This window comes from Dicentrarchus labrax, unplaced genomic scaffold (genome assembly GCF_905237075.1).
Source record: "Dicentrarchus labrax unplaced genomic scaffold, dlabrax2021, whole genome shotgun sequence".
NCBI lineage: Eukaryota > Metazoa > Chordata > Actinopteri > Moronidae > Dicentrarchus > Dicentrarchus labrax.
In genome coordinates, this window is record NW_026136707.1 from 26521367 (window position 1) to 26536304 (window position 14938).

The 14938-nt window shown below is 39.4% G+C and overlaps 1 protein-coding gene across 4 annotated transcripts in view; it reads right to left on the bottom strand.

Moving 5' to 3' along the window:
• The window catches only part of ascc3 (activating signal cointegrator 1 complex subunit 3), a 167363-nt gene that overhangs the window by 32189 nt on the left and 120236 nt on the right, over window positions 1–14938 (bottom strand). For all 4 annotated transcript variants that reach the window (XM_051407231.1, XM_051407232.1, XM_051407230.1 and 1 more), the window contains exons 24-30: window positions 14655–14823; window positions 10182–10402; window positions 9456–9541; window positions 9137–9303; window positions 7464–7609; window positions 4717–4837; window positions 1913–2055 (exon numbers count right to left, since the gene is read on the bottom strand). In XM_051407231.1, coding sequence (XP_051263191.1) covers window positions 1913–2055; window positions 4717–4837; window positions 7464–7609; window positions 9137–9303; window positions 9456–9541; window positions 10182–10402; window positions 14655–14823 — 1053 coding nt within the window. The remainder of the gene's footprint in view (window positions 1–1912; window positions 2056–4716; window positions 4838–7463; window positions 7610–9136; window positions 9304–9455; window positions 9542–10181; window positions 10403–14654; window positions 14824–14938) is intronic.

Here is a 14938-nt window from a genome sequence, read left to right on the forward strand (position 1 = left end):
GATCCCTACAGAGACAGACCTATTGTTTAACCAGAAACAGCCGTAATATTGCTATTACTCTCCACCAGACTCCACGGATAAAAATAGAAATTTTACCTCTTAGACCATCTTAACTTCACTCTGCACAGAAACAAAATACAATTCACCAAAACTGTCTTTGCTAGTCTTTCCACTGTTCCAACAATCACCATCTCCGGTTTTGTTTAAATAAATCCTTAATTTACCCACGTAGATGATAAAAACAGCACTTTCAGTTGCCTTTCTTGGAGCAGACCGGCTATGGACACAAACCACACAGAGGCTGTGATAGCAACACAGGCAGAGGGAGTGTGACTCCATGACTCTATTATATCTCATCATAGTAGAATAGTTGATTTGCTGCTATATTCATATTTTAAATCTCATATATATAGAACCTTAAAGCATGTCCAAAGGTGGTACAACAGAAAAGTCCAATATTTGGTGTGTCAAGTTGACATTTTGGCGTGAGAATGGCACAAGATATCATGGGCTGTCCAACACTGAAAGAGTTAATCCTATGGAGAGCATGATTGCGCTTAGTACATTTTCATGGCATAATGAGCATTAGCTTCGGATATCTCTTTGGTACTAGTGGTAAACTTTGCCTCATGCTGGAGTTAGACAAAACATCTTGGGGTCACTGCAGACTAAAAGGTCCAGTGTGTATGATTCAGTGGCCTCTAGCAATGTAGTTGCAGATCACAACTCCCCCCCCCTTCCCTTCCAAGTGACGAAGAAACACATATGACACTATAACAATGACATAAAACCAGCACCATTGATCCGACAGTCCTATATGTATGAGCTCTTGGTTCAAGTGTCATGTGACATGGCTGCATCCTATTTTGCTGGCTCAAAATAAGCACTATTTGTTATGACCCCCACAGATCAGAGGACATGAAAATTATAAACTTTGTCTTGTAACTCTCAAGCACCACACCAGTGGTCCTGGCAGATGTATTTGGGGTCAATTTACACTGACAGGGATCCTGTTGCTTTGATTGCGCATGTGTGAACAGCAGGTTAGGCACTGCTGCTAACTGGGCAAATCTAAAATAATGATGTAAAGGTAGACAAGAATAACAATATTTAATGCAGATTATACTCTACAAATGACTAGGTGGTTGAAATATGTATGTATCTGACAGACATGATCCTGCTCAATTTTTAATCCCTTTAATAATTACACAACTTTGTTATAGTAAAACCAGTTGATAGCCACCCCCCATGCTCTATCAGGCCGGCTGTTGTAATAATATTAGCACAAATGTGATCCCAGAGGAGTCATTTGCTCCCATCTTGAACTGATCCTAAGGTATGCACAGACAATATAATGGAGGATGACACAGACTTTTCCTGCACAACTTGGGTCGAATTCCATCTGTAATTACACTTAAACCAGCGCTTATACAGAGAAATGGAGCATCAGCACAATTCTGCAAGAGGAGGAGGGAGAGCAAAAGAGAAGTGGGCAGAAGTGAAGGAAATACATGAGAGTGACGGACACATCTGATAATATGTGCACCAACTGCATCAGCTCTCTGGCTATAGCAAAGTCCCTGAATTGTATGTTCTACATTCTACGGGCTAGCGGTGACGCACTACAAATTGGGGTGTCGTTGGTTTCATCTCGTCCATAACAGGAAACGAAAAACAGAAAATATATATATTTGATCGGGAAATTAATATTATGCTATATGGAAGAAGACTTGAAATTGAGAATATAAACTCATTAGGAAACTGTTTATTGAGCTAATAAATCAAGTAAGAAGTGGGGCAATTCCTCTATAAGACTCAGTTCTATCAGGCCTCTTTTGCAGCCCATGGAGCTCCCCCTGCTGACCATTAGAAGGAATGCAGGTTTAAGACACTACATGTGGTGTTGGTGTACCTCTCTCTCGTCCTGGTGTAGCCACTGTTTGGGGTTGTCCTCTGTGGCCAGGTAGGCGATGAGGTCCAGGGCAGTCAGTCGAGTTTGCCGTCGTGATGACACAAAAATCAGCACCGGCTTGGCTGGGGAGTGGCTGCGTATCGCTGGAGAGATTCAAAATATATACAGGTTTCACATAACGTGCAGTCATTGCTTTGGGAGAAGTCACCCAACTGCTTAGAATTATTTTGTGTGCAATCATGCAAGTGCAAGTTTCATATTGCCTTTTCCTGTGTCTTTGCTACTGGTGATGGGAACCTTTAAAAACACCTCAGAAATATACTGTACAGTTTCATTAAAAAGGATCAGCAAATGGATCAGCAAATTCCCAAAACAGCTGCTCACTGTAGTTTTAAACAAATGTTACACAAACAGGAAAAGGCGAATTTGTTGTGGACTATTTTAAGCACCGGATTAACACACATTTAGGGCTATAGTGAGTATTTCTGGTAGCAGGACAGTGTATCTGCGATTGAGTCATAATAAACTTCATGGTGATAAAGGAAAATGTTACCCAGAGCAATAGTGTGGCTCACTGATAAGTTTTTAATAGATTTTGGACAAAAGGGAGTAATGTGGCACAGAGGAAGAAGGTACTATATTGTCATACACATGCAGTACTTGATAGCAGATATACAGTTGCAATCAGAAATATTCAACCCCCTCACCTCAAAAGACATTATAGTGATGTGGATGAAAGATAATGACAATAAATGAGAAAAAACCTCATTAAACAACAAAAAATATTTATTGATACATATTTGAGTTATTTTGACAACAGAAGTTGACTTAACTTTGAAGTTCAAATGAAAAATGTAACTCTTTTAACACGTGCATGTGCAGTATTATTCAACCCCCAGCTTCAGTACTTTGTATATTTTTGTGTGATTGTATATTTTAAGCACCATTGCACCAAGACGAATTCCTCGTATGTGTAAAAACCTACCTGGCAATAAATCTGATTGTGATTTTGATTTGTAGAGCATCCTTTAGCTCTGATAACTTCTAACAAACGTTTTCAGTAAGTGCTGACAAGCTTCTTTCAACCCTCAACCGGAATCTTTGGCCATTCTTCACGTGCAAAAGCCTCTAGCTCAATAATGTTTGATGGCTTCCGTGCTGTAACTGCCTTCTTTAATTCCCACCAAAGATTTTCAATCGGATTTTAATCTGGTGACTGAGAAGGCTACTCCAGGACGTTCCAGGATCTTTTTCTCAACCAAGCTTTGGTTGACTTGGAGGTGTGCTTGGGATCATTGTCTTGCTGGAAAGGCCAATGATCACAAAGGTTTATTTGTCAACAGAATGCATCACGTTCCTCTTTAAAATGGCCTGGTATTTCTGGGAATCCATGATGCCATGTACACGATCAGGATTGCCAGTTCCTGCCACAGAAAAACAGCCCCACATCATCAATGATCCTCCTCCATGCTTGAGGGTGGGGATGGTATTCTTCTGGTCATAAGCCTGGCCTTTCACACGCCAGACCACTGGTCCATATGTTCAAACAGTTCCAGTTTGGTTTTATCAGTCCATAGAACTGTCTACTTTTGATGTTCCTTGTGGTCAAGAGTGGAGTGTGTCCATGAAGTCCTTGTTTATTCAGTGCACGTCTTATAGTTGCCACTGAAGCACTTGTACCAGCCTTCATTAGGTCATCCTGTAGGTGTCTTGTAGTCACACAGGGGTTTCTCTAAGTTGTTCTGACGTGAAGTTGCTAAGGGCACATGATGAAATGCTGGGCTTTCTTCCACGGCCAGGCGTGTTTGCAGCTGGTCCATAAGTTTTAAACACAGACAATGGTGTCTCTTGGAATATTCCATTTTTTGGAAATCTTCTTATAGCCAAGGCCCTTCAGGTGTGATGAAATAATCTCCTCTCTCAGCTTTTGTGGAAGCTCCTTTGTCTTTCCCATGATTGCAACTCACCTTGAAGTGAGTTTTTACAAAATGTATCAAAAAAAGGTTTGAAATTGCTCTGTATTGAACTAAAAATGTTATTTAATTATGTGAATAAAACCAATAGAGCAAAAATATGCATATTATGTCAACTGAGTTTAAAGGACCAGTGTGAATAATTTAGTGGCATCTAGTGGTGAAGTTGCAGAATGCAACCAACTGATTACAGATTGCCTTCTAAGGTTTTTATTTATATTGTATATTGTATATTTATATTGTATACTGTATATTTACCTTAAATATTCTGTATTTTGTTAAATAATTTACCTCATACATTGTCAACCAACTGATATACTGGTGGTGCTCTATTCAAAAGTAACTTTACCTACAGTCAGCTGCATGAAAAACACCTAACAAATCAAATTTAGGGTTCCCACACCTTTCAAGAAATCCTTTTCCAGGATATTTTCCAAAGGCCCACTTTCACCCAGCCTCTGAGAATTCAGAGAAGAAACAACTTCATGGCAAAACGATAGATGAAAGGCTGTTTTGCTCCGCATCTAGTGTGAACTGCTACTGACTGAGATAGGAACCGAAATGGAAAGAGCGTATTTTGTAAACCAGCTCTGTTCAACCAGCTTTAAAGTGTCAAACCATGCAGCTTAGTGAGGGGTTAAAATCAAACAGAAATTTTCAAGGACAACATTATTTCAATTCATTCATATCAATTTCCATGTGTTTCCATGACTGGAAAACTAGTCTCTAAATCTCCAGGTTCTCCAGGACTCTTTGGAACCCTGAAAATGTACATATAAATGTGCATAAAGCATGTGTAAACTATTTGTACAAGCGGATGTGGAGCTATACCTTGGAAGGTAGGCTTGTTCATGCTGGCCATGCGGGGGCAGTAGTGTTGTCCCGGGAAACCATGGATGTGAACTTCCAGCGGCACAGGGCGAACAGACGGACGGAAGTTAAACAAACCCACCTGTTACACAGAGGGAAGGGGAGGGGGAGGGGAGAGGAAGAGAAAGGAAAAAGAGAAGAGATTTAATGTGAGCAGCTGGCAACACGAAGCCCCATCTGGCTGTAATGTAAACTGTCTGTCGCTGTCACTGAGGCACAGAGCAGCAGGTCACTGCTGGACTCTGCTGTGTTATGTTTAACCTTTGATGTGTCTTCTGTGTTTATTGTGTGATAAGGTGATACGGTGCAGCGTGTGAGTAGAATTGAACTTAAAGTGCGTCGTCGGATGTCGTAAAGAGCGTGCCGCATTATTTGGTATGTATTGTGTTGAGGGCTGCTGCATGTCTACAGACATCTTAAAAGCCTGGATAATGGATTGGGCAGCTACAAATCTAGAGGCTCAGTCACACCAGCAGCCAGCCACTCAGATTTATGGGTGGCAGACAGCCAATCTGGTTTGCTAACACTGTCTCTCTACGGCTCTGGCAGCAGAGCAAAAGTCAAGCTACAATATTCTGAACTGTGTCTGTGATGATGCACAAAAAATAATAAATATACAGGCATTACCAGAATTTCATGGTATATTGACCAGTAGCAATGGAAAACAAGAAACATTGTAATTTGGTAACTAATATATTGCAATGGTAGCAGCCTTCTGTGAGGATGAATAAACACATATCTAAGTGTTAGAAATTAAACATACAACACTCTCACACTGTGTGTTGATGGTAGGGTTGCAACCAACAATGATTTTCATTATTAATTAAACTGTCACTTTGTCCTTATTCATCCACCAGCTGTTTGGTTCATAAAATGTTAGACAACGGTGAAAAATGTTGATCACTGTTTCCCAAAGCACAAGTCCTCAAATGTCTTGTTTTTTCCACAACCCAAAGATATTCAGTTTACTGTCAGAGGACAAAAGAAGATATTCACATATGTTAACCTGTCAAACAGTCTGGGATGTCCGACAGACATTTTCAAGAAAGATGTACCTGAGAGATCATGATAAAAAGGACAGTAAAATCCCAAATGGATTGTTTTCAATTTCATCCAAACCACACAGAGGTGACGGTGCTCCTCTGGGACTGATCTCTACTTTCCACAGTTTAAGGCAGAATGTCACGAAAATTGGGAAAGGCCCTATCTAGGACTAAACACTGGCTGCTATGGCAGTTTATTCATAAGTCCGTCATCCTTCCATTCCAAGTGCGACACTATGGTGGTTGTGAAACACGCGAAAAACACAAACACCTATTTAGAGCCAGTGTTTGGTTTGTCCGGTCTAGGCTACTGTAGAAACATGTCAGTTCAACGTGGCGGACCTTACAGAACGCAATCCATAGCGACTGTGGATAAAAACAGCTCATTGTAAGGTAACAAAAACATAACAATTCCCATATTTAGGTGATTAAACACTAATAAAAACATACCTATGAATATTATATTCCATTTCTGACAATAGATCTTCCTAAATGTTACACAATGGAATTTTAATGGTGATATATTGCTTGGGATTGTACGTTTTCCTAATAATATAGTATTATATACTATAAAGCAAATTTATAAAGGACCTCTGCAAATTCCCTTCCCCATGGATATTTAGTAGTTTATGAACCTGCAGAATGTTACCCTTTTAACAAACACATTCCATCCTGTATCACCACGTACAGACAGTTTTGGGGCCATTTTATTCTAACCCAAAAAAAGCCCATAACTTTTTTTTGTTTGATTACAACTAAATCTTTATGTTGCATAACCTTGGAGGGACTGTGGCTGAGGTGGTAGAGCAGGTTGTGTAATAACCGCAGTCCAGTCGAATGGATGTGTGAATGGGTGAAGTGTTGTAAAGCGCTCTGAGTGGTAGTTAGACAAGAAAAGTAAGTCCATTTACTTAGAACAGCCATCTGAGCCGGACCAGCAGAGTCTGAAAAAATTCTTATCCTAAATATTTATAACTGTCAGAGTACGACAAGAGAACTGAACCAACATGAGACACAAACTTATTGTTCTTCTCACTAAACACAGCCCCATCGGCCATAAAGGGGCAGTAAGCCCACTCTGACTTGGCACACCATTAAAAGGCTTACCCCACTGGCCTTTATGGAGTCGGTGTAAACTATCTGTACTGACATTCAATATAAAAACGTATCGGTCAAATCATCTCAATAAGGCTTCTTTGTCTCGTTCCAATGCTCCTCTCTGCGTCAAGCTGACAGGCCAGCTCATCCATCCGCATCCCTGCAGTCATTCCCGATGATTACAACTTAAGCATGGCATCCAGGCACAGACTGCAGACCATTATAGAGATAAACTACAACAGGCCAAAAGTATCTATTTATCTTAAATTGCTATTATTATATACATTCAATCAGATATGAAGAGGCAGGCAACAAATGAACCATATAAAAACATGCAGCTAGACAAAGAGTGTGGTTTCTGGCTGGCTTCACTGCAGCAGTTCTCCGTACACAAAGCCAATTCCTAAAATAAGTAAGCTTATGAAGAAGATCCCTCCATCTGACCATGGAACAAGGGGTCAGAAGGTAACAGGAATACACTGACAAAGCGTTTTCAAGCCATGTTCTGATATTTCTATTAAAAGACGAGTACTGCTGCGTGTTTTGGTGCCATGGCGGATGTCTGACCTGTCCGATTCCCAGCCAGTCAGCGAGGTCTCGAGCGTTGGCCAGAGCCGTGGACAGGCCGACTACTCTGACGCTCTTAGAAGTGTGAGAGGAGATGAAGTTGGTCCTGGACACAAGGACCTCCAACACCGGCCCCCTGTCCTCACCTGGAAACAGACACAATGGCACAGTCCACTCAGAATGTTGATGTAACAAACAGTTTTTTTTAAGTGCCTTCACACTAGTATGGGTTTTCAGATACGTTAATGTTAGCCTCTGATAGACAGTAACATGCACAACATTTTGTATTTTACGTATTTTGGATATATTTTGTGTAAGGAAATGAATGTTGTAGAAATGCTCAAATTGTGATGGTAAAGTAAGAAACCTCTACTGTAGATCAACTGTTAATTAGGTTCTTACTTTATCTGCAGACCAAGCCTATCCAGGGCTGCTACGCTAGTTACAACCACTGTTACTCTCACTTTAAAAAAATGAAAATTTAATCAGCTTATTCCAACTGAGAATGCACTTTTATCTGATGGACTCTACTGAGAACAGGCCTCGTCTTGCAGTGTCTTGTCCATTTGTATGTTTGTAAATAACAGAGGTGAGGTTATACAGTATGAACAGCCAGGCTTGTTAGCTCCGATTCATTTTGAAAGAGCAACGGCCAATGGCCAGTAATTCAGTCGCAGACTTTGGCATTTAATGGTCTGGCCCCACACTTTCCTGTGGTCCAGCCTTCTCAATTTACATCAAGTGGTTTCCAAGAAGAAATATAAATTAAATTATGTATTACGTGATTAATCATGGATTAAAGGCACCCTTCCCTAACAATCGGTTGCTCCGCCTTCGGCGACAAATACAGCCTCCCAACCTTTCTTATAGCCATAAAGTAAGCTTCTTTAACTGGTCCGCTGGTAGTTTCTCCCAGTATTCCATTGCAATTTGTTCAAGCACTTGAATGTTTGCAGGATTCCTTTTCCCAATGGCGATTGTAAATACACCGTTTTAACATCAGCCATTTTGACATGAAATAGTAGGGTAAACACAGGTGTTACAAATGATGATCTTTTTTCCATTTAGTGTAGCAGAACCTTTCCAGTGAGGCAACATGCTTTGCCCATAAAGCCCTTCTTGGTTTAGTGCGCAGTGTATGGTCCAGGTCCGCCTTCATCTTTCTGGATGTTTTATTGTTTTTTTTTTTTTATACAGCACCAACCTTCAATGACTTCACTCATCTAGGTAGCAAACTTCTAAATAACTAGATAGACAGGTCTTCGGAAACAGCTTTGTACCCTTTAGAATTATTGTAATAATAATACTTCTGATGCTCTCAGACAACACTTTTTTCGAGGAACAGGGAATAAAGTGTCTTTTTTAAGATTAAGAGCCATCATTCATTGGTTAATGCATCTCATGTGAGCACTAAGTCTAAATTCTAATTTATCACAGGGGAGTTTGCCTTGTGACATTGCATTCTGTTTTCATATTTTCTTTGTACATTTTTTATTGTTTTATCCTTTTATGTTGTGTGTCAAACATGAGTTTCTATAGACCAAAGCTGTTTTTACACTTTTAGTTCCAGAGATATAGTAGATCTAAGGGTGACAATACTGTTGACCACAAGTGTACGACCTACAGAATGTCACCCGTTCATACAGACCCGTGCAGGTTTTCTGGGGACTTACCCAGCAGGTGGATCTCATCAATGATGAGAATGGCGACTTTCTGCACGTAACTTCGGTTCTGCCAGCTTCTGCTCACTCCATCCCACTTCTCTGGCGTGGTGACAATGAGGTCAGCCTGCGCTATAGCTCTCATGTCTGGAGTCACGTCGCCTGTCAGTTCCACCACTCTACACACAGATAAGAACGAGGAAACACACAGTTTTGTTTCTAAACTTACATAGCATTTTTTTAAGTTGTGTTCAAAATTGTAATAATATTTTACAATATCAATATCATTTTGCCACTGTGGGATCTGCTTGGTGTCTCTGTTTCAACTTACTTCTTCCCCAGTTTCTCCTCAATCCTGATCTTCCAGTCTTCTATTCTCTCTCTGACCAGGGCTTTCAGGGGGGCGATGTACACCACCTGAACACACAGCAACAAATAAAAAACATTTAATGAAAAGAAATGCAGCCAGGTTTCCCCTGGGTTGGCTGTAAATTTGAAATCTGAACATTTCATTTTGTTTGGTTTTTCTGTCTCTCCTGACTGTTACATATTTGGACATTATTAAAGCCCAATAGGAATGAACTGAACACACTTTATTTTTGCAGATTGTTGTTGTTTTCATAGGCAGAAAGCTTAAACCACTTAGTTTCCCATAACAGATTATCCTTACTGCAGTGTAAAATTGCTGAGCTAGCCATATGAAATAAATTACTTCCAAACAGCAATTACACAGTAGATTTTATGTGACGTTAAGAAATTCAACCATCAGAGTACCAAACATGTACCAGTGTAAATCCAAAGTTAAGGTCTCCCATAGCCAAAAAGCCACTGATATTTGACTACATTTGACTGTTCTCCTGATCCATTTTTCTCTCTTTTGATGAGGCTTCTGAAACAATGATCAGCTGATACCTTTGCAAACTGGTCCTCAGTGTTGTATGTAAACAGCACGCAGTACCAATGTTAACCAATAGAAAAGACTGCAACAAGTCAGTACAGTCCGTAAAAACAAACATCCCTTTGAATTCAACAGTAACACGGAGGCAGCTGGACAAACCTTAGAGGTTGGATACTTGTTGAAGACCCGGAACATGGCCATCTCCGCCGCAATGGTTTTACCAGAGCCTGTTGGGGCCCCCAGCAGGACGTTGGTGTCGGTGTGATACAACGTGTGGAAGATCTGAGTCTGGATGGGGTTGAAGTGAGTGAACTTGTACAGGCACTCATACTCCCGGTTACCCAGAGCTGTCACCGGCAACGGCTGCAGGTCCAGCAGCTCTGAGAGGGAAAGAATAAATGGAGGAAGATGAAACTGGATTCATCAGATTACCTTTATGGCCGCAACAAGAGGGGTACATACAACATAAAGTATACAGTATGTAAGTATGTATGCCAAGAACATTAACTGAAGGTGACACTTCCTGTACACTGGAAAAAAAAGAAAAAATTAATTATGGAAATGAATTAATTAATACATTTTTTAAAATCTATTTCAGCAGTATTAAAGGTCAGGAATCAGATGTAAACTATCTTTCTTTATTAGAAAAATCCTACTGTTATTGCTAATCTAGATCCACAAATGCAAAATATCATTAATTAAAGATAATTGTTTAAGTAACAAGCACTGAGACATAGTGTTGTTAAACATGTATAGGAAACATATTGACTACAATGCAGCCGAGATTAATTAGTGACTGATGATTATTAATTGTGTGTACTGCAATTAAACTATAATGATGAATATATATGCACAAGAATGACGCCCAGTTGTTTAAGTGTCAGCCAGTGCAGATCTAAGCAAAGGAAATGAAAATAAAAGCTCAGAACCATTAAAACTATTTAACGGCCCTTGATCTTCTTCAAGTTGAACCCAAAGAACACACTTCTATCTACGTGTAAAGAAAGAAATCTATGTAACTTTTCAAAGGTGGTTTTTGATTGCTGCATACAAGTTGCTACAGGATGAAAGTACACAAGGACATGTCACTCTGTTTGTATTCAGATGTGCTCTATGTACTGTTTGATACCGGAACAATTATTGCTCAGAATAATGCTTTCCTTTAAATCAGTGGTTCTCCAACAATGGCATGTGTACCACTGGTGGTACGTAGTCACATTCACACACAAAATTATTACATCCGGCATTATTTCTTATTTAGCAAGATAGTGCGCTGAGGTAAAAATAATGGTTTGTGGCTCTAAATGGGAACTATTGGTATGACAAGTGTGGACCAGGAGGACCCATTTTCCACCAAGTTAGCGCTGTTAGCCAACACTAAATAATCTTATTTCAACGTCTGAGATAATGGTGGTACTTGGAGAGCCTAATATTTTCTGAGGTGGGACGCTGTATAAAAAGTTTGAGAAACACTGCTTCAAATAATCATTTTTGTTGCAGGGCCACTTTTTAGTGGAGCAGCACAAACTGTAAAAACAATGCAGTTGTGATGAACATGTTGCCATTTATACATGCAGCAGCAACAGAAAATAGTCAATAGTCGACAATAGTCGTATGTCTGCAGTTGATCGTGTAAGGGTTAAAAACCGCGCATTAAAAATATACTAAGAATCAAATTTGGATTTAATTTGGGTCTATTTAATATCAGACTTTGACTGACATGAGGTATTCATGTTGACATGACTCCTGTCTATAAGGCAGAAACTGTAACTCCAGTATGACATGAACAAGGCATCATTTTCTGTGGGTCCGTCACTAGGAGCTATACTGCAAAAAAATGAATCCCAAGAAGGTAAAAAGGCCTTGTTTCTGGGAAATTAGTCTCCTTTTTGTCTACAAAGAAAAATAATCTTGTCAAACATGTATGTATTAGAAAAAGTATTCTGGTTTTAAGGAAATATATTATACTTGATATTACAGCTAAAGTTGCAGTACCCTAGCAGAGGAACAAGATTATTTTCTCTCGTCTTGTCCCAGTGTGAAGCAGCTGTTTAGTTTTCCATTGTTTTAATAAAAAAATGTAAAAAAAGAAGAATGCTTCTGGTGCCAAGTCACTTACTCTAATTATTAATCTTAGATTAAAGGTACACATTTTTAAATAAAGTGACCAAAATACTGATCTAAAATAACTCTTTCCATTGATTGTAATAAGCACAACTTGCTTACATCAGTTTTTTTTCTAATTTTAAGGCCCATTACAGTCTTTCAGTGGGTATATTTTTATACTAGTTTTAAGAATACTAGCCAAGCAAAACTGTCTTTCCCCAATTGGCAGATTTTATTTACTCAATACAAGAAAATTTGAATATATTTAACAATATATGCCTTGTGTCTCGAAGGGCTGTTTTTACAGTGTAACCTATTCACATTACTGTTGGCCATATGAAAACATTGATTAGTTTTTCTCTTTTAACATCCACAGAAATTAAATGGGAAATTGGAACCTCTATTAACTGTACAGTGACAGTGGCTGGATGACTCTTGTTATCAATAACCAGCCATACACCGATCAGCCGTAACATTATAAGCACGGGGATTTGAGCGACTTTGACAAGGGCCACATTGTGATGGCTAGACGACTGGGTCAGAGCATCTTCAGAACTGCAGCTCTTGTGGGGTGTTCCCGGTCTGCAGTGGTCAGTACCTATCAAAAGTGGTCCAAGGAAGGAAAAGTGGTGAACCGGAGACAGGGTCATGGCCGCCCAGGTAGTCAGAATGTAATGGCTGATCGTGTAAATCTTTTTTTTTTGAAGGACTACCAACGGCTTGTGATCTCATGTTCTTTATGGTCTCCATTTAACATCAGATTTATTTTTGTTACATATGTATAACAGAACATGACAGTCTGAGACTTTTATATAAGAGACTGTTTTGTTAATGAAAGGCTGGAGATGTTGGTCAAACAGGGCCCTTCCATCAGCCTGTGATATGATCTCCTCTGTGCTGTGGGTTTATCCCTGATAGCTGCTGTAATTGTGTGTGCTCTTACTGAGGGGGAATGTGGTCAGAAATAATATGCTGGTTCCTTTCTCATAGACTGGAGGAGTGAATGAGTGGAGGATGGGAGGATTTCATGCTTTTGTTCTCCAGTCTAGATGGGATTTTGAGGTCTCCGAGCAAGCTTCCAAACAGCTATGCCCTTTTGTGGTGGTGACTGAGCTGCTGTTTTAAGCTGACTTAAGTTATGGTTGGAGTATTTGGAGAAAGTATCCTCTCTCTTATTATGCCAGTATTAGATTTTAGTAAAAGTTTAGGTTTCTTTCACTATGTCAAAAATGCTTCAGCCATCAGTATATGGGAACGTGTGACTGCCCAAGTTTAATCCAACAATTTATGGCTAATTAATACTACAATAAAAATGTCTCATGCAACAAACACACATCCGTTTGTATTGACAGTTCAGCAACAGCACATTACTATAGCAACCCAGATTGCATTTACATACACTATTAAATTATAGTTACATTGTCAAGGATTACTTTTTTTTGGATAATGTCTTTAAAATAAGGAAATGCTAAATCTTAATACCAATCAGGAGTCAGGAACACAGCCTCTCATTGGTCAACCCAAAACATAATAGGATTGCCAGTGGACGGCTAACAACAATGGTTTGATTGATTTATTGATTTGACCAACTGTAAATGCTGAATATACAAAATTAATTTTATTTGCTTTGAAAATGTTTTGAGATGTTTAAACAAAAGAAAGAATATTTGGGGATTTTTGCAGCTGCCTCCTTTTTTTTAGTGCAATACTTAAATCCAAAAGTACTCAGATTAGATAAAACATTTTTTGTTACTTTATACTTCAGAGGGAAATGTTGTAATTTTAGGTAGGTAGGTTTAGTTAGTTTCCTGATTAAAATTTTACATACAAACCCTTAAAGATGACTATAACTTGTTGGCATTTCCCTCGAACCTTCCTCTAAAAAATATATTTTCAATATATTACACAAAAAGAAAACAGATTTGTATATCAGAACTTTGTTTTCCTTCTCTCATCTCCCATTAATCATCTCACAACCACTCAGATTTATCTGGTGACCCTCTGGAGGGGCTGACCCCTAGGTTTGGTAACCACTGGCCAAAACTAGCTAACTATATAAAAGTAGTTAAATCTAGCTCCACCTCAAACAGCTTCAACACTAAAATGCTGTTTCCACATTGATGCATCAGTATTAACAACTTAATAATATCATATATAATGATAAATAAATAAATTAGTCACAGGAGACATCTTACTGCAAGTACAGTCACTTTTGAGATATATTTCTATACTTTTAAGTAGGATGATTTTAAAAGCAGGGCTCTTTACCTGTAATGGAGCATTTTTACAGTGTGATATACTGCTACTTTTCCTTAACTAAAGGGTCTGACTAGTTCTTCCACCACTGGACGAGAGTAGGCACTACTCAGTCTGGGTCTTAACAATGGACTGCAACAACTGGTATCTAACAGCTGGAAACATTCAAACAGTGCTGGTGGTATGATAACAGACTAACAGACTTAGTATCAGTATTTTAAATTCAAGTCCCTGTTGTCACATCATAAATGTGTGTTTGAGTGTGTGTACCAGTGTGTGGGGGGTGTCTCTCGGGTAAGATGAGGTTCTGGAAGTTAATGATGCAGACGGCCTCGGCCCCGAGCCAGCGGTCAGACACCGCCTTGATGTAGTACTGGGAGGGCAACGGCTCAAAGATAGGGATGGTGAACACTATGTGCTGAGGCTCTCCTGTTACCACCTGGAGGGAGGAACACACACACACTCATAAAGGCACAGGAACCAAGAACAAACATCAGTTATTATCATGTACTCTTAGAGGAACACTGTCCTCATGTCAACGGAAGTCTGAGATA